This window comes from Mus pahari, chromosome 5 (genome assembly GCF_900095145.1).
Source record: "Mus pahari chromosome 5, PAHARI_EIJ_v1.1, whole genome shotgun sequence".
Lineage (NCBI taxonomy): Eukaryota > Metazoa > Chordata > Mammalia > Rodentia > Muridae > Mus > Mus pahari.
Window position 1 is genome coordinate 65559569 of NC_034594.1, and position 25153 is coordinate 65584721.

The 25153-nt window shown below is 42.7% G+C and overlaps 3 protein-coding genes across 5 annotated transcripts in view; all 3 read left to right on the plus strand.

Moving 5' to 3' along the window:
- Positions 1-25153, plus strand: part of LOC110322609 (UDP-glucuronosyltransferase 1-1) — a 126709-nt gene that overhangs the window by 68819 nt on the left and 32737 nt on the right. Inside the window, exon 2 of one of the 3 annotated variants that reach the window (XM_029539305.1) lies at positions 23051-23101. The exons of 1 other annotated variant lie outside the window; for it this stretch is intronic. In XM_029539305.1, the coding sequence (XP_029395165.1) occupies positions 23051-23101 (51 nt within the window). Of the gene's footprint in view, positions 1-22209; positions 23102-25153 lie in introns of those variants that run through there. One more of the 3 variants, XM_021199311.2, reaches the window with a different exon arrangement.
- Positions 9544-10961, plus strand: LOC115064060 (UDP-glucuronosyltransferase 1-3-like). The gene has a single exon (XM_029539306.1). The coding sequence runs from the start codon at positions 9544-9546 to the stop codon at positions 10429-10431; it is 888 nt and encodes a 295-aa protein (XP_029395166.1). The 3' UTR covers positions 10432-10961.
- On the plus strand, positions 12664-17161 carry LOC110322610 (UDP-glucuronosyltransferase 1-5-like). The gene has a single exon (XM_029539308.1). The coding sequence runs from the start codon at positions 14580-14582 to the stop codon at positions 15405-15407; it is 828 nt and encodes a 275-aa protein (XP_029395168.1). The 5' UTR covers positions 12664-14579; the 3' UTR covers positions 15408-17161.

The following is a 25153-nucleotide window of genomic DNA, read 5'->3' on the forward strand; positions in this document are numbered from 1 at the left end:
GGGCTCTACTGAGTCTATCCATGTGGCAGTTTATTATTTTCCTGAGAGTGAGATTTCCAAACTGGGGCAGGAACAGAGACAATGAGCTGCTGACCTATTACGATGAGTTCAACGTAAGTATTTCTAGGTGAGGGCAAAGGAACTTCAAATTGCAGTTGTTAGTTCTATGGGCACTTCTGCCATTTCCTAGTGTCCCCTTCAATATCTTTCTTCAGTGTTTGTTACAAAACAAGACAACTTCATTGTAGAGTTCTTTTCTGGCCATGGTGAGCTTTAATCTAAGGTTTTTATTTTTTGAGGCAATTGTCACTGGGGTTGTGTTCTAGATTACGTTCACAATGTGTTGGCCATTGGTGATTAGGAAGACAATTGCTAATTTCATCTTCTGCCACTTTGAAGAAAGTGTTTCTCACCTCTGGCATTTTCAGGTGGAGTCTTTATGGTCACTTTTGTGTGCTGCCGTGTCATATGTAAATATGCAAATAAGGATGCTTGGATGCCCTTTTTTAAAAATAAGATTTATTTATTTATTTATTTATTTATTTATTTATTTCTATGTAAGTACAAGTAGCTGTCTTCAGGCACCCCAGAAGAGGGCATCAGATCTCATTATGGATGGTTGTGAGCCACCATGTGGTTGCTGGGATTTGAACTCAGGACCTTTAGAAGAACAGTCAATGCTCTTAACCGCTGAGCCATCTCTCCAGCCTGGATGCCTTTTTTTTTTTCCTTCTTTTTGTTTCCTGCTATTTCTCTTCTTTTGTTTTGTTCTAACAAGAACCCTGGTACTAGATTCGTTGAGTGAACAGAATGAACCCCTTGTTTAGTTCCTGATTTTGTGCTTTGAATTTCTTCACATTTCCTAAGTGTTGGCTGCAGCTCTGAGAGACACAGATTTGATTATGTTATGTTATTTTATTATGTTCTTTCAGTTTGTATTGTCCACGGGCTTCTTGCATTAATGGGTCCTCGGTTTTGCTAAAAGCCTTTCTGTATCCCTTCTTCTGGTGTGTTCCCTGAACTTTCAGTGGAGTCACTGTATTGTAGCTCTATACATCCGTTAAAGCTGGGCTCTTCCTGATCAGTTGTTGTGATCTGCATTTTGACCCATTGTGGCTCTCTATAATGGTCTCCATCTGTTGCAAAGAGAAACTTCTTTAGTGAGAGTTATGTGCTACGTTTGCCTACTTGTCTGAAGAGAAGTTCTTAGAATGTTAGAATTCATTTAAGAAGTATTCTGGTTTGGTGGTAGTAGGCACTCCTCTGAGCTCTAAGACCTCACTAAACTCTTGTTGTTTTCTAGGTTTCTAGTACCAGGTATGATTTCCCTCCTGTTGAGTGCATCATTAATCCAATTAGAGAACTGTTGTTGTCACCTGATACAAGTATCATTATTGCACCTTTAGGGAAGGAAATCTTGCCATGTTAGTCATTGTGATTCGAAGGCTGCACAGCTGGTTATGACGTTTGCTCCACAGCACTCCCCCCTTCCCCACGGCCCCTATCCCTTGGCAGCTTGTTTAGTACCTTCCAGAACTATTAAAGTTAGGCCTTAGGGGGGTGGCTTTCAGTTATATCCAGTTTTTAGACTCCAAGTCCTGTATCCAAATAGCATGGTATCTTCTGCAATAGGGACCTACCTTCAACCTCTGTGAGGCAACTAAAGGCAACATCAATAGCCTGTAGTGTTTGGGAGTCTATTCTGACCAAGGACTCAAAAGGTAGGTGCTAGGTTTTTGTTTTTTTGTTTTTTTTTTTTATAAGATATATTCTGTGGCTCTTGGAAGCATTTTTAGCCCATGGCTCAGAGCCCAGAGACAGAGTCCCAGGGGACACTTGTCAGTATCTGTGAGAGGAGGCCTGACCAGAGGGTAGATTCTAATATTACATTCTTACACCTATATCTAAAGGGTAGGCCTACTACAAAAATACAGTAGCAGTTGATTAAAAAAACAATCAATTCTTCAACTCCAATAATTGAAGTATCCAAATAGCAATAATGGTACTATATACCCTATAATATTAGACGCTTAAAGTATAAATGGAAAATTTAAAAGTCCAATAAGACTAGTGAATGGTATTGGGACGATAGAGAAAGACAGGGAAAATAAATAGAAGTGGTGAGCAATGGGGATGGATATGAGAGGGAAGCAGTTCCAACTAGATGTAGACTGAGACGAGAAAGAGAGAAAGAAATACAACCCAACACCCAAACAGTGCCAGCTCAGGAGAGACTGAGACAGAGACCTGAAAACCAAGGCAGCCTTTGTTCTTTGGAGAACCTCTCAAAAGGGAGCTTAGAAAGACTAGAACAGGAGAAAAGAAGAAGGGAATGAGAAAGGAAGAAGACAAATAGAATTGGATAATAGGATGGTTAAGACACCATTGGGTACCAAGGAAGCGGGGAATGAAAGTTCAGGAAAGGAGGAAGAGGGTATAATGCCTGTACGTGGTCTCTCCCCTGGGTTCTGCTGATTCTGGTCTGCACTGGACAGCCCTTTCTAGGCTCACAGATTGAGCTCACGCCCCAGAGCAGGCTTTCACAGGTCAGGTGGCAGATGCAGTTGGTGTTCCTAGGTGGTCTTTCACTGGTCCATTTAAGGATCTTGGTCACACCTCTAGGCAGTCCTTTGTAAGGCTGGGTCACAGATGCTGAACCTGTCCATGAGAGGTCACTTAAAGGTCTGATTGGAAATGCTAGTCATGCCCCTAGATCTGGTGCCCAGTGTTCATTTGGAATTTGTGTCCAAGGTCCACTGCAGATTCTGGCTCTGATCAGTTTTCAACCTTGCTGAAGACCGCATGGTCAGGGTTCAGTTTACTTCCAGATATCTAGAGGTATTCTGTGGGCTAAGTTTCAGTGTATAGTCCTATGAGACTGTTGGTGAAAGAAACAGTTCTCAGCTCCATGGAATACAAGATATGACTTATTCTGGAGTCAAGTATGAGTGGCCACAGCCTGAGAATACAGATTGAGGTCTCCTCAAATACTATGTTCCAATGAGGTAGCAGTTTCATGAATTTTTTTTTTATAGAAACAAAATATAACAAAAAAAATCCACAAGTCAAACACTTTTCAAACATAACAGGTGGGCACATAACAGGTAGGCAGGTCACAGCCAGATTGGGAGAACTCTATTACAGACCTTAGATGCTATCAGACAACACTCTAAGTCTTTTCATTGAGACTAAGGTTTTTTTATTAAAATATTCCAAAAGATTTTTTATGTGTTTGTTAGGATATAAAGTCCAATAGGTTCTGTGCTATGGTCCGACAGAGTGGGGCAAAGATAAAGATGGTCCAAGATAAATTGTAAGTAGGCTTTGGGCCTAGAAAATTCCCCTCTCTCCATGACATTCAAGTTCTACCCCATCAGTCAGCCTTTGCAGATGCAGCTCCTCACCCCTGCTCCCCCTACACACACACACACACACACACACACACACACACACACACACACACACACACACACACCATCCTCAGGAATTCTCATTCACAGTACTTCCTCTGGGTTTCCAGAGTGTGTACTTCAGGGATGGTCTAGGATGGCCAAGCTGCCCACTCAACAGGGTTCCTCTCAGAAATCTTTACTCCTAACTTCTCTAGTCCGTCTAGAGAAGATTTTCATAAGGCTTCCTTCTTTCTGTGTGTCTCCCTCCTCTCTCTTTTTGTGCTTTTCCAGTGCCTGTCCCTAGAAGCACAATACAGGCTTTCCGAGTCATTTTGCCTTGAGCCATTGCTCCCAGCATTTCTGCCATAGAGGAAGGAATGTCACCAACTGCTTCTGATAAGTCTTTACCAATTCTCCTTAGTTTATTCAGTTGCTTTTCTAGGGTCCTACCACCAGGAACTGGCTGCCTCTCACTGGATGTGGAGCAGGTGGCTTTCTTGCAAACGGTAGGAACTGCTGAAGCAAGGACCAAGGCTATCTTCATCATCTCCAGATGTTCTTTGACCACTGCAACACAGAGAGGCCTCAGCCTACACACGGGGCATTTTGCGTGGTTGTGGGAGAAGAAAAATGATAGGATTTGCTGTATGTTAAAGGCCAGAAACTGAGGATAGGGTAAAACTTACAGAGAAGTGGCAAGGACAGGAGAAAGAGCCAGGAAAATAACTAGCAGAGAAGTTGCTTTTGGGAAGAAAGTGGAATTCTAGACTGGGAGCTGGCTGATCACAGAAGTCAGTTGGTGGTGTTGGTGTGTGTGTATAAAGTACTCTCTGGGAAGGTGTTACTGGTTCTCAAGGGAAATGAAGGAAACACAAGAAGAGCTCTTCCGTTTTCCAGCGCGGCTCACGTCACACCACAAGCTTTGCTTGCCTTGTAGTCATGTGGTCACTTCATGGTTCATGTTTGTAAATGTTCATGGACACAACTATACAGTTCATATTTCTTTTCTTTCTTTTTCTTTTTCTTCTTCCTTTTTTTTTCCGAGACAGGGTTTCTCTGTGTAGCCCTGGCTGGCCTCGAACTTACTCTGTAGACCAGGCTGGCCTCGAACTCAGAAACCCGCCTGCCTCTGCCTCCCAAGTGCTGGGATTAAAGGCGTGCGCCACCACTGCCTGGCTCTTTTTTATTTTTATAAATTAAAACCAATTATAAATCTGCATGATTCTTAAGAAATTTTCTTTTAATTTCTGTTTATTTTTCTTGAAATTAATTTTTAGGTTAACACACAAAGAAATTTCTTTCACTCTGTGTCTTAGCTACCTTTTTATTGCTGTGACAAAAATGCCATGCCCAAGGAAACGTAAGGAGAGAAAGCATCTGACTGGGTGAGAGTCCAGAGGGTTAGAGTCAGAACAGTAACCATGGGGAACATGCCAGCAGTCAGACAGGCGTGGTCCTGAGACAGTAGCTGAGCGCTTACACTGAGATAACTGTGAGGCAGAAAGACAGCCTGCCCCTAGTGACACACCTGCTCGAATAAGGTCACACCTTCTAATCCTTCCCAAACAGTTCCGCCAACTAGGGATCAAGTGTTTAAATCTATGTGCCTAAGGGGTTTTCTCATTCAAACCATTCCTTGCTGCCATCTTCCAGTTATGTCTTGTTCTTTCTTGTTTCCCTTCCCCAAATCCCTCCTACAAGCTGCCTTCCTGATCCAACTGGTCTTCTTTCTTCCCCAAGTTAGTTCATTTCTGATTGTTGTAGTGCATAATCTGATTATCTACTCCATCTCCCACCTCCTTTAGGACCTTTCTCCTGTCTCATAATCCTCATTTTGCTTTTGTGTCTTGCAGAGCATACATACATACATACACACACATATATACACTCATTCATTCTTATATATACATACACCCTTACATATATGTATACATACATACATGTGTATGTACACAATACACACACTGAGAGAGTGTCAAAATCTAGTTTTACATATCAGAAAAAAAAGAGATTTATATCCTGAATTTGGCTTATTTTCCTCAGCATAATGATTTATGATTTCATCAATTTCCTACAAATGTCATAATTTATCTTTATGTGTGAATAAAAGCCCTTTGTGTATATGTACCACATTTTCTTTATCTGCTTAGCTCTTTATCTGTTCTGGGCATGCTGCTTGGTCTGATTCCTTTCTGTAGTAGCTGCTACAGCAATAGGCCTGTTCCTGCAAGCATTCCTGTGGTAAGTTGCCTGAGAGCCCTTTGGATGCATACTCAGAGCAATATAGGTGGGTCCTATGACAACCCTGCTTCGTGGTTTTGTCTTCTTTTGTTTTTAGATATCATTTCAATACGCAGACCTGTTGGCTTTGAACTCAGAGGAAGCTCTTGCCTTGGCACCCTGAGTGCTGCTGCTTCGGGCATATAGTTGGCCCATTTTTAGACTTTTGAGGAACCTTCATGCTGATTTCTATAAACATGGCCACACATGTTTATATCTCATCAGCACTGAAGAGACTTCCTCTGTCCCTGAATCCTCTCCAGCGTTTTGTTTGTTTGTTTGTTTGCTTGCTTGCTTGATGGCCATTCTGGCTGAGATGCTGTGAGGAAGGTTTTATGCGCTTCATCAGCCTTTTGATTCATCAGATGATTTAGATTTTTCTGGTGTTTATGTTGTATAGTCCCTTTTATTCTCCTGACCAATGTGTCAATGTGTCGTTGGCAAGGACAATTTTCCATTTTGTTGGCTCTTTTCTGGCAGTTATTTCTGTTTCTGTTCAGAGCTTCAGTTTTATAAGATCCCATTTGTTCATTCTTGGGATTTTTTTTCTTGACATCTTGCCCTATAGTAACCCTAAGTTCCTGGTGTAACATTAAGATGTTTAATATGGTTCAATTTATTTTTTGTGCAGGGTGAGAGATATGGATCCAGCTTCATTTTTCTATGTGTAATTCCAATTTTCCCAGACTTATTAGTTTTTTTAAAAAAGCCCCACTTTCTCCAATGTCCATTGGAGACAACGTTGTTAAGCTGTAGGTATCTGTAGATGTGTGTTCATGTCTGGGTCCTCTGATCTGTTATGTTAATCCGCCTATCTGGTTTTGTGCTGGTGCCATGCTGTTCTTATTGCCATGGCCCTTTAGTATAATTCAAAACCAGGTGTGGTGATACCTCTAGCATTATTCCTTCTGCTCAGGATGGCTTTGGCTCTTCAGGATCTCTAGAGGGACTTTCTCAGACCCACCAGCTATACACATAATGACATGGAGTCTTTTAATATTTGAATGCTTAGGTCTTTGTTTGTTTGTTTGTTTTTGAGACAGGGTTTCTCTGTGTAGTCCTGGCTGTCCTGGTCTTTTAGCTAGGGCAGTCTCCTAGCCAGCTATCTAACCTTAATGTGACTAACTAGCCTACGGCCCATCATGTGGCAAGCTCTGTACCTCTCTGCATCTCCACTGCATCTGCTCCTTTCCATGTCTGCTGGTGAATCCCCATTTCCCATCTCTTCTTCCAGAGTCCCTGTCTCTTCCTGAAAGTTCTTCCACTTCCTGTTCAGCTGTTGTCTGTCAGCTCTTTATTACATCCAGTAGGTGAGTGGTGAAGGAGGAAAGTTTACAAAATATGAGACCAGTGATGGGCCATAGAAATAAGAATACCAAGATTGGTCAGTACTCAGCTCTCTGCTGGTCCAGCAATCAACAATTGAATATACAGAGACAGCCTTCACACAATGTATGGAAGATTACCCCCAATAAGGATCTTCAGTGCTTCCATAAGAGTTTTGAGGGCTTTTTCTCTATTATTGTAAAAGAAAAAAGATACTATAAATTTATGGGAGTTGTATTGAATTTGGCTTTTGCTGGAAAAGCCAATTTAACAATATTAACTCCTTTAATTTATGAGCATTAGAAATCTTCCCATTTCCTAGTGTCTTCTCCAGTTTCTCCCCCAGAATGCTCTCTGTAGGGTTCCTTCACCTTCATTAACTTTACTGAGATACTTTTTGAGGTAGTTTTTAATGGAATTGTCTCCTTGATGTCTTTCTCAGAATATTTGCTATTGATATATATGAAGGAAACTTAATTTCGTATGTTAGTTTACGTCCTACCTTTTTTTTTTTTTTTTTTGATGAAAGTGTTTATTATATTTAACAGTTTTCTGGGGTAGCCTTTGTCCTCTCTCATATACAGAACAGTATCATCTGCAAATAACAATACTTTGACTTCTTCTTTTCCTATTGTGCCTACTTTATTTCTTTCTCTTGTCTTGATGCTCTAGCCAGACTTTGAATCCTATATTTAATAGGAATGGGAAAAGAAGGCACCTTTGTTCCAGATTTTGGTATACCGTAAGCCATAGCTCCATGGTGCACAGCCTTCGTTATGTTGCTAGGAGTTCCTCTGGCCCCAGGTTTCTTTGGGCCTTTGACATGAGAGGATGCTACAGTTCCCTCAAACTTTTCCAGCATCGGTTGAGGTGTACACCTGATTTATTTATTTATTGTCCTTGAATCCACTTATGTGGTGTATTGTATTTATTTCATTGATTGCCCTAGGTCAAACCAAATTTGCACCCTGGGCTGAAGCTGGCTTGAGGAGAGTAGATGACCCTTCTGATATTTTCTTGACCTCACTTGCAAGTGTTTTATAGATAAAGTTTGCATCTCTGTTGGTTGGGGAGCCTGGTAATTGTTTTGTTGCTGTTGTTATGCCCTTTTCTGGCTTTGTATGTTAGTATAGAGTAATACTGATTGTCCGAAAAGACTTCGATAATGCCCCTTCCCTTTCTGTTTTAGGGAATAGTTTGAGGAGCGTGGTGTTTGTTTTTTCTTTGAAAGGCAGGTAGAATTCAGCTGAGTCCTGGTTTATTTTTTTGTTGGGAGAGAGTTTACCCCTGCTTCAATCTTGTTGCTAATTGTAGATCTGAATAAGTTGTTTCTGACATTTTGGTTTACTCTTGATGAGCTGACTCCCTGTAGAGATTCTTCCACTTCTTTTAGATTTCCTAACTTAGTAGAGTATTAGCTTCTGAGGTACACTTGATACTTTTCTGAATTTGTTACTAGTGATTGTGGCTTTCCTTTTCTCTCTAATTTTATTAATTTAGGTCTTCTTTCTCTTTGGTTAGTTTGACTCAGGATTTGCTTATTATATTTTTTTCAAAGAACAAAGTTTTTGTTTTGTTGATTGTAATATTTTAAAAATTATATTTCATTTCTTTCTGCTCTGAACTTATTTCTTTCTTACCTTGTACTAATTTGAGATGTAGCTTATTTCCATTTTCAAGGATACAAAGTATACCCATTATGTAATTGGGAGCTCTTTAATTTTTTTTTAAGGTAGGTATAAACTTGTAGGTATAAACATCCCTTTTAGGACTGCTTTCCGTGTGTCCCATGGGTTTCGGCAAAGTGTGTCTCCTTTTCTATTACATTCTAACTTATTTTATTGGTTTTCCCAGTGACTTAGTCATCATTCAGTCTTGTGTTGTTTGGTCTCAATGATTCTGTGTGTGTTCTCTGTTTCTCTTGCTGTTGATTACTAGTTTTATCCATTGTGGTTAGGTAGAATACCAAGAATTGCTTCAGGTTGCCTACATGAATTAGGGCTTTCTTGGTGTCCTATTACACGATTTAATTTAGAGAAAGTTCTAGGGACTGCTGAGAACATTGTGTACCCTGCAGTGTTTGGATGCAATGTTTTGCAAATCTCTCATCCATTTGACCTATGATGCCATTTAGGTGATATCTTTGTGTATTTTTTTTTTCTAGCTAGAATGACCTGTATATTGGTGAGTGTGGGCTACTGAAGTCACCCATTTTTGTCTTGGGATTAATCTCTATCTTTACATCTTACATTGTTTGACTTATGAAATGAACTCTGATGGTCCCTAGGGAGCAGTTGCACATCACAGGGTTATGTTATGTGAGTAGAGAGGTGATAAAAAATTTTTTTTCCTTGGTATCAAGGCAAAAAGTTAGGGCCATAATAAAAGTCAGGCATGGGTTTATTCAACAATGATTAACTTAAGGAAGGTACTGTGCCACCCAATGACTTCACATATGGACTTGGGAACAAGAAGATAGGAAATAACTTAAGTGGCATAGACATATAAGCAGGGTAGACTGCTGTGGACTTCTCCAGTGTTAGCCATGGGAATTCAAGAGTTCCTGCAAAAACTCTCAGGACTGCTGCTCCTGCTCCTGTGTGCCCTGCCCTGGGCTGAAGGTGAGAAAGTGCTGGTGTTCCCCATAGAGGGCAGCCACTGGCTGAGCATGAGGGATGTTGTAAGGGAGCTCCACTCCCGAGGTCACCAGACTGTGGTCCTGGCTCCAGAGGTGACCGTGTACATCAAAGAAGAGGACTTCTTCACCCTCAAAACCTACACCGTTCCTTATACCAAGGAAGAGTACAGGCACCAATTGCTGGGCCACCTTCAAAAAGTATTTGAAACTGAATTTTCTCTGAAGTTTATTTTACAGAATATGGCAAGTGTAAATAATATATCAGCATTCTATACTAGATCTTGCATGGGTCTGCTGTACAACGCAGCTCTGATCCAGCACCTGAACTCCAGTTCCTTTGATGTGGTGTTAACAGATCCCTTTTTCCCTTGTGGGGCAGTGCTGGCCATGCACCTGCGCATTCCTGCTGTGTTTTTCCTGCAATCGATGCTCTGCGAACTGGAATTTGAGGCAACAAGCAGTCCAAACCCCTCTTCTTATGTTCCCAGGTTACTAACCAGGAATTCTGACTACATGAGCTTCCTAGAGAGAGTGAAGAACATGGTTTACCCTTTGCCATGGATGTATTTTTGCCATGTTAATTATGGTCCTTTGGAGAGACTGGCCTCTGAGTTTTTGCAGAGGGAGGTATCTTTGGTGGAGGTTCTCAGACATACATCCGTGTGGCTACTGAGAAAGGACTTTGTGTTCCACTACCCCAGGCCCTTCATGCCCAACATGGTCTTCATTGGGGGCATAAACTGTGCCAACAGGAAGCCACTCACTCAGGTGTGTGTTCAGTCTTTATTCAAATGAGTTTGCGGCAAAATTGTGTTAAAAGAACAAACAAACAAAAGAAAAAGTACTCTGAATTGCTCAGTTACCCATTCACTTTTCTGGGGATTTCTCTCTCTCTCTCTCTCTCTCTCTCTCTCTCTCTCAAAATTCTTCTAATTGTCTGTGGTGAGTTAAATTCTTAAGGCATTCAGAGTTGCCACTTCAGGTTGTTAGTGGTCACTGACAGTGACCACTCCCAGTGGTACTGGGAGGCAGTACTCAAGGTCTCTAATAGGACTGAAGAGAGTTGGATGGTGGAACTCCACTGAGTCTGCCCACTAGCAGACTGTGTCTTCCTGGAGATGAGATTTCCTGAATCAGAGGAGGACCAGAGATACCCATCACAAGGTGTGTTCTTCTCAGACAGAGAATCTAGCAAGTGGCAGTTGTTGACATGATAATCTTCAATGGTGCTCTGTGGGAAGGGGTGGTGTGTGCTCACAAGAGACCTGGTCATTTAGTCAATATGGAAGCAATCTCATGGTTCTTTTCCTTTTATAGCCTGCCTACCTTGGGGCAAGCCACATTTTAAGTACTCCATGGTCGTGTGATTGTTGCACGGTTACTGTTTGTGAATGTTTTGGGGCACACTCAAATTGCACATATTCATGTTTTGTGAATCAAAACTTGTGTCTGAATCTGCCCAGTTCCCAAGTAAATGTCTAGTGCTGGTATTTGCTTAAGTTCCATTTGCATTTCAGTGGTTTTACACTGGACATGTATGTGGCAGTTAGATTGGTAGACCAAGGTAAATAATATTTTGATGATTTAGCTCTTATCTTATTGCTAAATGACATGTATTCAGATTAGTGGCTTCCTCAATCTGGGAGTTCATGTCCAAGGAATAAATGAAGACACATTCTCAAAGTTTTATTCTAGTTTTTATGTACGGCATGGTTGGCAAGGTGCCTCCCTGACTGGCCTCTGCCTGAGGATTCCACAGACCCTGTGTGCTCCCTGTTCTTTCTGTATATTACATGTTACTCACTGGTACTCTTTGGCCTTAGGATCTTATATTTATGACTTAATGACAGTGGGAAGGTTTATGAGGTCTTATTTAAAAGCTTCTTCCTACTGCCAACATTTATCATAGTTTTGGACTCTAGTTAGGGCCAAATACTAGCCTAGTATGTATCTGACCAACATGGAACCTTAAGGGGTTGATATAGAATTGTGGCCTTCTGCTGCAGACTGACCTCAGTTGGCCCCTCCACAGGAGAACTCAGGGTTCCGTTACAGGTGGGCAGGAGTCGGCAAAAAGTGTGACAAACAGACATGGACACAAGGGAGTGTTGCACCTGAATGTAATTTTCTCAAAAGCAAGCATCAGACTTATAATACAGAAGAAAAACAAGAAATCGGGGTGACTACATCCGCCAAGGTACAACATTCTACATATGTGCTATGGGAATGCCAAGGTACAACATTCTACATATGTGCTATGNCAAGGTACAACATTCTACATATGTGCTATGGGAATGCCAAGGTACAACATTCTACATATGTGCTATGGGAATGCCAAGGTACAACAGTTCTTAACACAAAGCAACGAAAATGCATACATAAAAAGCTAGGGGGAGCCAGGCAGTATTTACAACTGAGATACTTATCTAAGACCAGCTAAACACAGGAGCCAGGTGAATGGTCTGATGCAATACTAGTCTATTGTTAAACCCACCACCAAGGATCCCTTAGTAAATACTTGATTATGCTATTCCTCTGGGCCTAGTGAAAAACATGTACCAGGGGAATTAGGTTCTACTAACCCTTTCATGAATAATACTTCAGTTTCTCCTAAAACCACAACCCACCTTCTTCCTAGGCCATTGTAAATTCCTGTGTATGGGAGTGACTCAGCTATTCTTCTAAGTATTTACTATGTAGACCAGCCCTGAGATTTCTAGCTCTATTTAAGTAAATTGTAATGCCTGATTACTTTCGCTGTCTCTACTAGAGGTAATTTTGAATGTTACTGAATAGATAACATTCTTACTGAATTCCAAGCTCAGGGTTGGCTCAAGGACTGCCTAGGACATTGGAACACTGGTGGAGGCTAATCTAACTTAGCTATATGTCAAAATCAATCCTTAGAGGTACTTATAATAACTGAAAGAAACAATACTGAAAGAAAGCACACAGATCCATACACCCGACTAACTCGGGGACAGGTTTGGAGCATACGTGCTATGGGAATGCCAGGGTTCCAGGAGGCTAAGTTTCCATGAAACTCTTTGCCTCGGGTCTGCATCCAGGTTTTTAGGCCTGTCATGCAGACTTCACTGGAGTAGATGTGGCAGCCTTCAGCCATCAGAGACACACGTTTTGATCCTCCAACACATTGAGATACTAAATATGAGTTTATCAACTGCTTTATCCATGTCCTTATTTTTATGACCATTATGTAGGAAAGGAACCTAGAACTTCAGAGTTTTTCTGTGGGTATCCATAGAAGATTTTCACTGCATATAGATCTCAGAGACTGATGACCCATAACCATATAGAAGTGCCAGAGACACAAAGACAATCCAGAGAAAAAGATCAGAGCAATGGCTTGTGAAGACAGAACGGAATATTTTTTTCCTGGAGTTTTCTTGATTCTAGGGATAAATAAGACCCTAAGCACTGGACATCAGTGGCACAGTGGAAACTTAAAACAAAACAAAACAAAACAAAACAAAAAAAACTGCTTAGCATACCTGAGACAAATCTCCTGAGGCAAGAACAGATTGCCTCTCATGTACAAGGTTCTTGTGCTGGCTGTTCCATGTGTCAGCTTGACACAAGCTACAGTCATCAGAGAAAGGAGCCTTGGTTGAGAAAATGCCTCCATGAGATCCAAATGTAAGGCATTTTTTTTACTTAGCGATCATTAAGGAGAGCCCAGCCCATGGTAGGTGGGAAATCCACGGGCTGGTAACCTTAGGTTGTATAACAAAGCAAGATGAGTAAGCCATAGGAAGTAAGCTAGTAAGCAGCACCCCTCCGTGGTTTCTGCATTCCTGTCTTCAGGTTCCATTCTGGGCTTGAGTTCCTCCAGTGATGGACTATGATGTGGAAGTGGAATCCAGATAAACCCTTTCATCCCCAATGTGCTTTTTGGTCATGGTGTTTTGTTGCAGCAATAGAAATTCTGCCTAAAGCATGTACCCTCACCTAGTCCTTGAGTTTGCTTTCTGCATTTGGAAAATTGAACATTGTGACCCACCAAAATGTACCCCATGATGTTCATATGATAGTTAATGTCCATATCAGAACTCGTAGCTAGAATGAATGGTGAGAGAGCTGCAGTTATAAGTTTCAAGATCTGCTGAAGGCTTAAAAGAAGCCTTCTCCCCATATCCCTAAAGAGTAGGCAGATCTGTACAGCCCTCCACATTAAGCAGAACTGAATGTCATACTGAGCCAGACCCCAGAACATAGTCTTTCTGCTTCCAGTCCCAAAGGGAACAACTCATTGGAGCAGGACGCTGCCTCCATACATTATATTCATGTAGAGGCTGGTCTTGCTCAAGTGTGATCCACACAGCATCTGCTTTATTTATTATGAGGAGCTGAGAGAATTCTCAGTTGACCATTCAGTGGAACCCTATCCCCAAGTCATGAATTCAAGATCTTTCCAGCATTGTCTTATTAGACAGCTGCCCATCATCTCAAATACAGTGTCCCTGATCATACAGTTACATTGTCAGAGATGCACCAACCCAGACACAGAGTGCTTCTTGAGAATACTAAGAGAGACCTCAAAGAGCTACTGAGTATGTCATGTTTAATGGGTTGGTTACAGCAGGTGCTCAGTCATCAGGCACTTCCCAATAGCATCCTGCTGATGTATGGTGGACAGAGAAAAAAAATGTCAGGATTGTGCAGATCATTTTTGTGAAAATCAGGGGAGGAAAAGGGGACTCTGTGAGGTTTGTCAGAGAGCAATAGCAGGTGTCAAGAGTCCTTTTAGTAAATAATCAATCAGGTCTGTTTTCTCTGAATAGAGCCAGAAAGTTAGGACAATACTTACTGAAGACCAGGCATGGATTAATTATGCAATGATTTAATTGAAGGAAAACATTGCACCTACCAATGACATGTCATGGTACAAAGTCATTTGATGGTGATATAAAATAGAGAAACTCATGTTGGAGACAGAGACAGAGACAGGCAGGGAAAATCCTCTGGTCTTTGCTTCTCTGAACATGGCCACTGGAAGCCATGTGTTTCTGGGAGGACTCTCAGGGCTGCTGCTGCTGCTCCCGCTCTGGGCCCTGCCCTGGGCTCAGGGTGGGAAGGTACTGGTGTTTCCCATGGAGGCCAGCCACTGGCTCAGCATGAGGATCGTTGTGAGGGAGCTCCACGCCCGAGGCCACAAGACTGTGGTCCTCGCTCCAGATGTGTCTGTGTACATCAAAGAAGAGGACTTCTACACTCTGAAAACCTATGCTGTTTCATACACCAAGGAAGAATATGAGCATCAGTTGCTGAGCCCCTTTCAAATGTTGCTTGCAGCTGAAGATCCTCTAACTATGACCTTAAGAGAATTAAAAATGGCAAAAAACCTGTCAACATTGTACGTGAGACTTTGTATAGATCTCCTGCACGACAAGGGTTTTATCCAGCACCTGAACTCCAGTTCCTTTGATGTGCTGTTAACAGACCCTACATCCTCTTGTGGGGCACTGCTGGCCAAGTATTTGCATGTTCCTGCTGTGTTTTTTCTGCACTTCTTGCCTTGTAATACTGACTTTGCAGCTGTTCAGTGTCCAAGCCCTTCCTCCTATGTTCCAAGGTTAATCACAAGGAATCCAGACCACATGAGCTTCCTAGAGAGAGTCAAGAACATTCTCTATCCTCTATCATTTAAGCTCTTTTGCCTCCATTTTTTCACTCCCTATGAGCGCCTGGCCTCTGAGCTTTTCCAGAGAGAGGTGTCCTTCCTGGAGATCCTGCACCACGCATCCATATGACTCTTCAGGTTAGACTTTGTGTTTGACTACCCCAGGCCCATCATGCCCAATATGGTCTTCATCGGGGGAATTAACTGTGTCAGCAGGAAGCCACTCTCTCAGGTCTGTATTGGGCCTTCATCCAAAGAGTGGTCCAGCAACATAGGTTTCCGTGTCTCGTTATGAATTGCTCACTTACCTGCTCATCTTTCCAGGAACTTTGGTGTATCAAATCTTTAAGGCATCCACAGTTGGTATATCAGGATTTTAGTGTCTGGTGAGAATCTCAGGAGGCAATAATTAGGGCCTCTATTTGAGCAGTGGTGATAGCCTGTAGAGTGTGTCCACCAAAAAGACAGTATCTCCTGGACATGAGATCTCCTGAACCTGGGCAGGACCAGAGAAGCCGAGCTGGCTCTCAGATGTTCTGGGGCTCATATGTTGGCACCAGGGTGGGGTATTCCTTAGTCTACAGCAGGCAGTGAGCAAGATGAAGGCACTTTTTACCCAGTAGTCCTTAACAATTCTCTCTGGGAAGGGCTGGACGTGTGCTTAAGTGATGCCTGGGAACAGAAACAGAAGTAGTCTAGCATGTAATTTTGTTTACATCTTGCCTCAGTTTTATTAGTCATGACAGTGCTCCAGATTCATGGCCTTTCTGTGTGATCAATGTTTCTAAATGGTCTATGGATGATCCAAACTGTCACGTTGTTACGTTTTGCATGTGTAATGTATTCCTGAGATTCCTTAGTTCCCAAGGAGGTATCTTTTACCCTCCATTTCCTGTCATCTTTTCACCAATATTTGCAGAGGTTTGATTAGCATTTTTAAATAGTTGTTACCCTGTAAATATGGAAGCTAGATTTCTTCGTGGAGGCTCTTAGCACTAAGTAACATCTTTTATATCCCACCTATCAGATTGCAATCTCACCGATTTATGCTATTTTCATATTACTCTGACCTTTACTTCTAATTAAGTATTTTAAGAATTTTGGTTAAATGTTTAAACAGTATTTTAAAACTCAACTCCTATTGCTTTCCCTTGGTGTACGAGTTCTGCTTATTCAGATAGGCTGGATTGGATTTGACTTCTCCTACTTAGTATAAATGCGTCCCCTTTACATGATTATTTAAAATTTCCATCTTTGATCTTACATCTGTAATTTGGTGGCACTCTGTCTCTCAGTGAAGGGGCAGTGGACCACGGTGTCTCTCCCACGTTTCCTAACAAGATCTTTTGTGATGATATTGGACCAGCCATATAAACTAAGCCCCTCTACTTCAAGATCCTCAAGGACAGCTGCCATCTCTTTGCCATGTGATGTAACACTGTCTCAGGTACTAAGAATTAGGGTATGGGCTTCATTCCGCGTCATTACTTTGCCTTCAGCAGTCAATCCATTTGAATGAGCCCTGGATCTCATTCAAAGCTGGGAGATGTTCTTTGCTAAGGCACCAGGAACATTAGTCAGCTCTCTTCCTTTAGACTCTCCCAAGGCAACCGTGGGCTGGACCATGAAATTTGCTGACAGCATGGACTTTAGCTGCTGTGTGTAGGGTGACTCGTCACTCAAGTGAGAGCCAGTGGGTTTTGTTGCTTTGATCTGTGTCTCCTGGATACCACAGTGACTTGGGTGTACTTTTAAAATCCTTTAGATATTTCCAGCACCTGTGGTAATTCTGAAACCAAGTGAAGGTTGAGTACAGGCTTAACATGGGGCTAGCCAATCCTGGAATTTGTAGATATTCACTTATATTTTGGCCCCAGGATTTTGGATGGAGAATAGTCTTGGTAACATTGATATTCTTTCATTGGAGAGACTAAATGTGGACCAATTAACACTACTGAGGTTTTAATGACTTGTTAGAGGAATAATAGGAATCCAATTATACCCATTCTATTAGGTTACTTGTATTTTGTTTAAGACCTGTTCCCTCCATTTTCTTCCTTTTATGGGCATGGCATGGACAGGAGTGGCCACTGCCTAGCCTCAGATAATTCTGCATGGATAGCCATAGAAGGGAAACGGTGGGGTTTGATATGAGGTAAAACATGCAGAGAGGTGGCAGGTATAGAAGCAGATGCAGGATAAGAAAGCAGGGAACTAATTTTGGAGGAGAAATTGCACAGCATTTACCTGGACTCCTACCTTCCATGAAAGGTGATATGCAAAGGCTTCTTATACGGTAGCATCTTGTGCGGTAGCAGCACAGGGGAGCCATTTTCATTTACACATCTGCCCAGCTGCTGAGTCTGCTGCCAGTAACATACTAAGGATGTGGCTTTGCTGCAGAGAGAAATCTCAACTTGGACAACCATGGGCAGACAGACACATGTGTGTGGAATTCAGGGTACCCAAGCGGAGCTCACCTGGTAGAGAGTGGAGTCCTAGGGCATGTAAAGGAAGGGGGTGGCAGTAACTGCTTAGCACTCAGTGAGAGCAATTCTTGGAGACAGGGTCAGATTTCTGGTCATGTACACAGTCCCACAGCTATAGTCCTGCCCTCAGCTGCATCTCAAATTTGCTTTTGCTTTGCCAAGTTAACACTGGAGTACAGAGTCCCACAAGATCATGGACTATATTTCAGAGAATCCAGTCCTGTAAGAATTTTGAGCTGTCAAAACTGTAAAACGGAGACTGATCAGAATCCACAATGAAGCAATGAAGACCCAGATTAGTGTCTACCCAGAGGCTTTCAAGGAGTGCAGAAGCATGCAGCCCTCAGCATCTAGGAGAGCAGAAATTTGGCGCTGGCCAGACATATGCAATACTTGGTCCCTGGTCACTACAGTTATGTCACAGCACAGGAAATGCACCCATCTGGAGATCCAGCAACCTCTTTGTTTCTCAAAGCTGACTTAGTAGTGCTCTGTGATGTACTGAATCAACTTGCAGTGAGAAGAACCCTGGATGTGTTTCTGAGTACATCAGGTCTAGCAGAGCGAACAGAAAGCACCAACTGGTTTGGTTACTTTTCTACTGTTGTAAAGAGACATCATGACCAGGGCAAGTTATTTTAAAAAGCACTTAATTTGGGGGATTGTTTAACAGTTCAGAGTGTGAGAATATGATCATGGCAGGAAGGCTGGCAGGCATGGCACTGGGGCAGTAGTTGATATTATATATCTTATCCAAAAGTTGGAGGCAGGGAGAAGAGAGAGAAGGTGAAGAGGAGAGAGAGAGAGAGAGAGAGAGAGAGAGAGAGAGAGAAGAAAAGAAGAAGAAGAAGAGAAGAGAAGAGAAGAGAAAAGAGAAGAGAGGAGAGACAGACAGACTAGATTTGGCATGGGCTTTTGAAACCTCAAATCCCATTTCCAGTAACACATCCTCCAATAAGGTCACGCCTCCTAATCACTCCCAAAACAATTCCACCAAATAAGAACCAAACAGTCAAATATATGATCCTAAGGGGGCCATTCTCATACTAACTACCCCACAGAGCTTAAATGGCTGACAAAGGAAGAAGTGACAAAATCAAGTGAGTGTGCAGAACCTTGTTTTGGATATAGGAGAAGAGAGGTGAACTCTGACGTCCACTAGAGGATAGGCACAGGCCACTAGTTTTACTAGTAGAGATCATAAGAGTGTCTTCTCATTGTGCAGAGTCAGAAGGGTAAGAAGGTAGTCACTGCTGAGTCTGGACTTATTCTGTAAACATTAACCAAAGGAGGGCACTGTGCCACACAATGACATGCCGAATGTTAGGGAGCATGGAGATAAGATGATGATTAAACTAGTGTGGGAGTCAGAGCCTGGTGAGGTAGGTGCACTCCTATGGCCCTCTGGAAGGATAGTTCCTGAACACAGGATGCCCATGTAGGGCACGTGTGGCTGGTGGCTTTCATAGATGTGAAGCAGCACACACATCTTCAAAACATTTTAAAACCAAAGTGGAATCAAGGCTAGTGTTCCATCTGCCGAGCTGGCTCAGCAAGTAGAGACACTGTTTCAAAAGTTTTCAGGACTATTTCTAAGTCCAATCTTTGCTGCATGCTTCTTCATGATTCTAGCTACTTTTATGTCTCTGAGTGAGCAGAGCTGATGGTACCCACTAGACCTAGTTTGCATATATACAGTTTCTTAAAACTTGGCACCTGGCTCATATGTACTCTGGGGCTCTGAGCACAGGGCAGATCCTCACAGTGAGGGGAGCCATCAACATTACGGTGCTCTTCTCTTCCATAGGCCTCCTCCAGAATCATATGTACCCAGGAGGTACATACTGAGCCTGAGCAGGAGACTGAGAGGGGACGTGGCCTCCTCTTCCACTCCACATGGCTTGGGGAGTGTTCTTTCTAGTGCTGACAGCAATAGCTGAGGCAGCAACCACAGATTTCAGGGTCTGACCTCTCGTTAGACCTGTTCCCTCTATTCCCTTCCTTTTATGGGCAAGGCATGGACAGGAGTGGCCACTGCCCAGCCTCAGATAATTCTCCATAAATAGCCCTAGAAGGGAAATGGTGGGGTTTGATATGAGGTAAAACATGCAGAGAGGTGGCAGGTGTAGGAAGCAGATGCAGGAAATGAAAGCAGGGAACTAATTTTGGAGGAGAAATTGCACAGCATTTACCTGGATTCCTACTTTCCATACAAGGTGAAATGGTGAAATACAAACTCTCTCTCTCTCTCTCTCTCTCTCTCTCTCTCTCTCTCTCTCTCTCTCTCTCTNCTCTCTCTCTCTCTCTCTCTCTCTCTCTCTCTCTCTCTCTCTCTCATTGTATTTATTTCACACTTTAAGTACACTGACCAGTATCCAAAGCCATTTTTATATTCCAGTTTGTGAATGTTCTACCAAGGTTTAAGAACTTGTGTTTTGATCCATTGCATTTGTTCTGCTTCTTTCAGACCTTACTCAGCCCATACTAATAACCATGAAGGAGCAGTATTTGGTGCTGGGCTCTCCCAAGGCCACATGCCACAGAAGCCCTTTACATCAGACATATACTGTTGTAATTGGCTTGTTTAGATGTATAGCATTTCTAGCCCCACAATATTCTTGTTTCCCATTTTATTTTAAAATGCTCAGGGTTAAAGCTGCCTTTTGTTAGGCTTTGATCAGTGTGCCCTTTGTGAAAATGGAGAGGTTTGCATAGCCTTAGTGAAGCAGTTCTATTAACAATATCTGCCATAATATAGAACCAAGTTGCAGCTAAGGCCATTCCTGACGTCCCACCAGTCAACCTCCAAATCGTAGGATATGTACTTAAATATCTTTCCCTTGGCCTTTAGAAAAAGTGTGGTCCTGGTAACATAGCTGTGTGGCTTCCAAACCATGCAGAGATTAAATGTGAATTTAAGTTGTCTAGTATGTTATAACTTGATACAAGAGTAATTAAAAATTAAGAATTCCAATTTTGTCAGGAATTTTACTTTTAAAAAGGCAAGATTGAGTTTTTAGCCAAGATTAATGGTTAACTATTAAGACCTTGGCAGCATCCGTGTACAACTAAATTATTTCAAAGTTACTTAAGAATATTATGAAAGTACTCATGTGTTTCACCAGGATGGGTGAAGTGTCTAGCAACCTGGCCCCGCACACTTCCAGCCCAGAGCAAATTCAGGGATCACAGTGCTGCACTAAACATCATTTCCTACTTCCAGGAAATAGTACTGTTTGCCTAGGCATTAATTATAATAAATACCCAAAGCACCATGCACCTATTGACATTTTAAAACAAAATGGGAAATGAGAATATTGTGAGGGTCATTCTTTGCAATGTGCCTCTTCATGCTTCTCATTCTGCTACATGCTACATGTCTGGCACTTGGTCCGCAGAACTAAGAGTATTTCTTTGACCTAGTTCATAGAAACACTGCTCAGACTTGGTATCTGGCTCTTATGTGCTTTAGATCTGTGAGCCTGCTTCAGGCCCTCACATCGAGGGGAACCACCAATGTTGCCTTATCTCAGTTTTCACCAGCACAGGTGCAGAGGAGCTGCATGGTGAGTCTGGGAAGAAGTGGGCCTCTTCTACTAGAAGTAGTGTTGGGAGTGTTCCCATTCGGGCTGACAACAGTGGCTACAAGCAGCAAGCACAGATTTGGGTTCTGCATTCTCAGCCACCTGCTCCCTCTGTTCTCTTCCTTTTACATGGCATGGACAGGAGAGGCTAAAGCCTACACTTGGGTAATTCTGCACAGACAGACACAGAAGGGAAACGACAGGGTTTGCCTTGAAATAAAACATGCAAAGGAGAGGCAGGTGCAGGACAGAAAAGGCAGAAGAGTTGCCTTTGGAAGAGAAACTGCAGAACGTTTTTATAAACACCTGCCCTTCATGAAAGGTTGAAATGCAGAGGCACATTGTACAGGACGGCAGGGCCACACGCTGAGTCAGTTCCCAGTCTGGATCCTCAGAGCGTGGCTTCTCTCCAGAGGAAAACCTCAGCCTGGCTGGCAGGGCAGACTGACACTGATGTGGAGAGACAGAATGCAGGACACCCCAGGGGCTTGCCCAGGAGAGAGTGAAGCCCCAGAGCTTGTGAAGGAAGGAGGTGGCAGCAACTGTTCATCACATGTGGGAGGAGTTCTCTGAGGCAGGGCCAGATTCATAGTCATGCACATGGTGCCTAACACTGGAGTCCTGCCCCTGACCTGGGCCTCAAATTCACCTTTTCTTGACTTTCAGCTCAGTGCCCTCCGCCGGGGGTGGGGTGGGGTTGGGGTGGGGGTGGTGCCGAACATTGTAGTCCATGCTTTCTAAAGAATTATGGTCTGGCATGGATTGTAGAAGGAGACCTGGCCAAAAATTTCAGAATGCAGTGAAAACCCAGATTAATGTTTACCTAGGTCCCTTAACTGAGTGCAGGATCCTGCAGCCCTCAGCATTCAGGAAAACAGAACTTGGAGATGGACACAGGACTGTGTGTGCCCCTTCGAGGACTCTCAGGGCTGCTGCTCCTGCTCTGTGCTCTGCCCTGGGCTGAAGGTGCAAAAGTGCTGGTGTTACCCATGGAGGGGAGCCACTGGCTGAGCATGAGGGATATTGTGCGGGAGCTCCACGCCAGAGGTCACCAGACTGTGGTCCTGGCTTCAGAGGTGACTGTGCACATCACAGGAGATGACTTCTTTACCCTCAAAACCTATGCATTTCCATATACCAAGGAAGAATATCAGCAAAAAATACTTAGCGACATTGAGAAGAGCTTTGAAGCACAACATTTTGTGAAGGCCTTTTTTGAAACTATAGCATCTATGAAAAATTTTTTTGCGCTCTACTCAAATTCTTGTACAGCTTTATTGCACAATAAAATGCTGATCCAGCAACTGAATTCCAGTTTTTTTGATGTGGTCTTAACAGACCCCATTTTCCCCTGTGGAGCAGTACTGGCCAAGTACCTACAGATTCCTGCTGTGTTTTTTTTGCGTTCTCTTCCCTGTGGCATAGACCATGAGGCCACACAGTGTCCAAATCCTTCCTCTTATATTCCGAACCTATTTACAAGGCTTTCCGACCACATGGACTTCCTGCAAAGGGTCAAGAACATGCTGTACCCTCTGGCCTTGAAGTACATTTGCCATTTATCAATCGCTCCCTATGAAAGCCTTGCCTCTGAACTTTTGCAGAGAGAAGTGTCCTTAGTGGAGGTTCTCAGCCATGCATCCGTGTGGCTGTTTCGAGGGGACTTTGTACTCGACTACCCCAGGCCCATCATGCCTAACATGGTCTTCACTGGGGGCATAAACTGTGTCATCAAGACGCCCCTCTCTCAGGTCTGTATTCTGCTTTTATCTCAAGGATTTTCCAGGAAAATTATTTTTTTTTTACTTTCAAATTCTTATTTATCCAATTCATCGTTCCAACGGTATCTTTTCTTTCCTGAGAGGCTTTAGTTAAATTAACATATTAAGGTGTTCACATGCCATACTTTGGGACTAAGGCTAAGGTGAGGGGCCTAGTTCTGAGGTGCTGAAGTGGGGCTCAACAGAGATTGCCCACGTATCCAGGTATGGTTTTGCTATTGGTGAGTGTCCTGATTCTGCTCAGGAGCTGAGAAATTGAGCTGTGGCCTGACCCACTAGAAGGTGTGTTGCTTTCGGATTTTTTTCTGAAGGTTAAAGGAATCAGCAAATTGTAGTTGTTGATGTGGAAGCTTTTAATATTGCTCTCAGGGGTGAAATGGGTGTGTGTTCACACACACTTGAGCACTCAACAGATCTGGAAGCAAGTGAATCAGTTTATAGGATCAATTTTTGGACTAACCACATATCAAATGCTCAATTGACTGTAACTGTGCAGCTCCTGTATGATAGATCTTCCATGATATAGCAAAATTGTCTATTTCAAATTTTGAATGTAGAAAACTAAAAGAAAAAATAGTCTAGATAAGTCTACCATAGCAAACCTTTTTACTTTATCATAGGATAGAGGTAGAAAGTAAGTTGTGCATTCACTCCTGAGGCTACTGGTTACTTCCCAGTCTAGTCAGATTGTCAGGCAGTGAGTGAACATATAATGAAACAGTTTAATGGAGATCTAAGGAAGTTAAATGAGTCTGTATTTAATGAGGAAACCTGTGAGCTTGGCTTAGTACTCCTAGAACTTTGAAAGACGAGGCAGGATTAGGATTAGTACAAGTCCATCAAGGCTACATAATGAAGCTGGAGCAAGGATAAATAATGAGAACCTGAGAGGGGAAGTGAGAAGGAAAAGAGGAGAGGGAGGGAGAAGAGAGGGCAGGATAAAGAAGAGATGAAGGAGATGAGGGCGAGTATGGGAGAGAGGAGAGAACTGAGGAGAATGTAGAATTTGAAATTCTAGGAATGGAAGCTGATACAGATGACTTCCTACAATGGAGAGGGTACTTTTCTTCCCATTTGGAGGCTGTGTCATAAAATCAAAGGGAAAGTGGTTACTTGGAAACAGTAGTTTCTTTTGAATGCTTTCAGCCATGTCGACTACACTAAAGCTGCATGTGAACCTCACGCTGTGTGACTGGCTTTTTTAAAGTCTTGATCTTGTTTTAGGTGGAACAGGGCCTCCTAGTCTTCTAGAGCTTACAGTGTGTTGTTCCTTCCTTGCCTGGTGTATTCTGGAAAATGCTCCCAGTGATACCATGAGGGAATACCCTACAGTGTATTTGAATGCCTTTTTAAAAACTAGGTGCTGTGTGCATGTGTGCCAAGGTGCTTGTGTGGAAGTCAAGAACTTCAACTTCTGGTTGCTGGTTCACTCCTTCCACCCTAGGCTCCAGGAATCAAAGTCAAATTGTCAGGCTTGTGCTGGAATATGCTCTTACATACAGATCTACTGGTGGATTCAAGAGGCACAGGAAATGCCTTTTGACCACTATGACAAACCTTCCCTAAAAGGTGACCTTCTATAGGCATGTCTTCACAAGTGTTCTGAGACAAAGCCATTTTTGAAGAAAGTTTCAAGCTTGACAATTCATTTTTAAAAAAATGTTTTTTATAGTTGGGCCTGGTTGCACATGCTGTGAATCCCTGCATTTAGGAAGAGGGGAGCAGATTCCTGTGAGTTCAAGGACAGCCTGGCCTACATGAGTTCCAGTCCAGCCAGGAACTTTACATTTATAGTAGCAAGGCATCTAGATGACTTGTGTTTGCTCTCAACTGTTAAAACAAGCCAAGCTGAAGACCCATGATCTCTGAGTAACCTTGCTATGCCAGGCTCTTTGCCTACCATGGGAACTCTGCTGACAACCTTTTATCCACTGTGTAGTCTCAGACCCACTCATGTCCCATGTCCACTGTGTAGTCTCAGACCCACTCATGTCCCATGTCCACTGTGTAGTCTCAGACCCA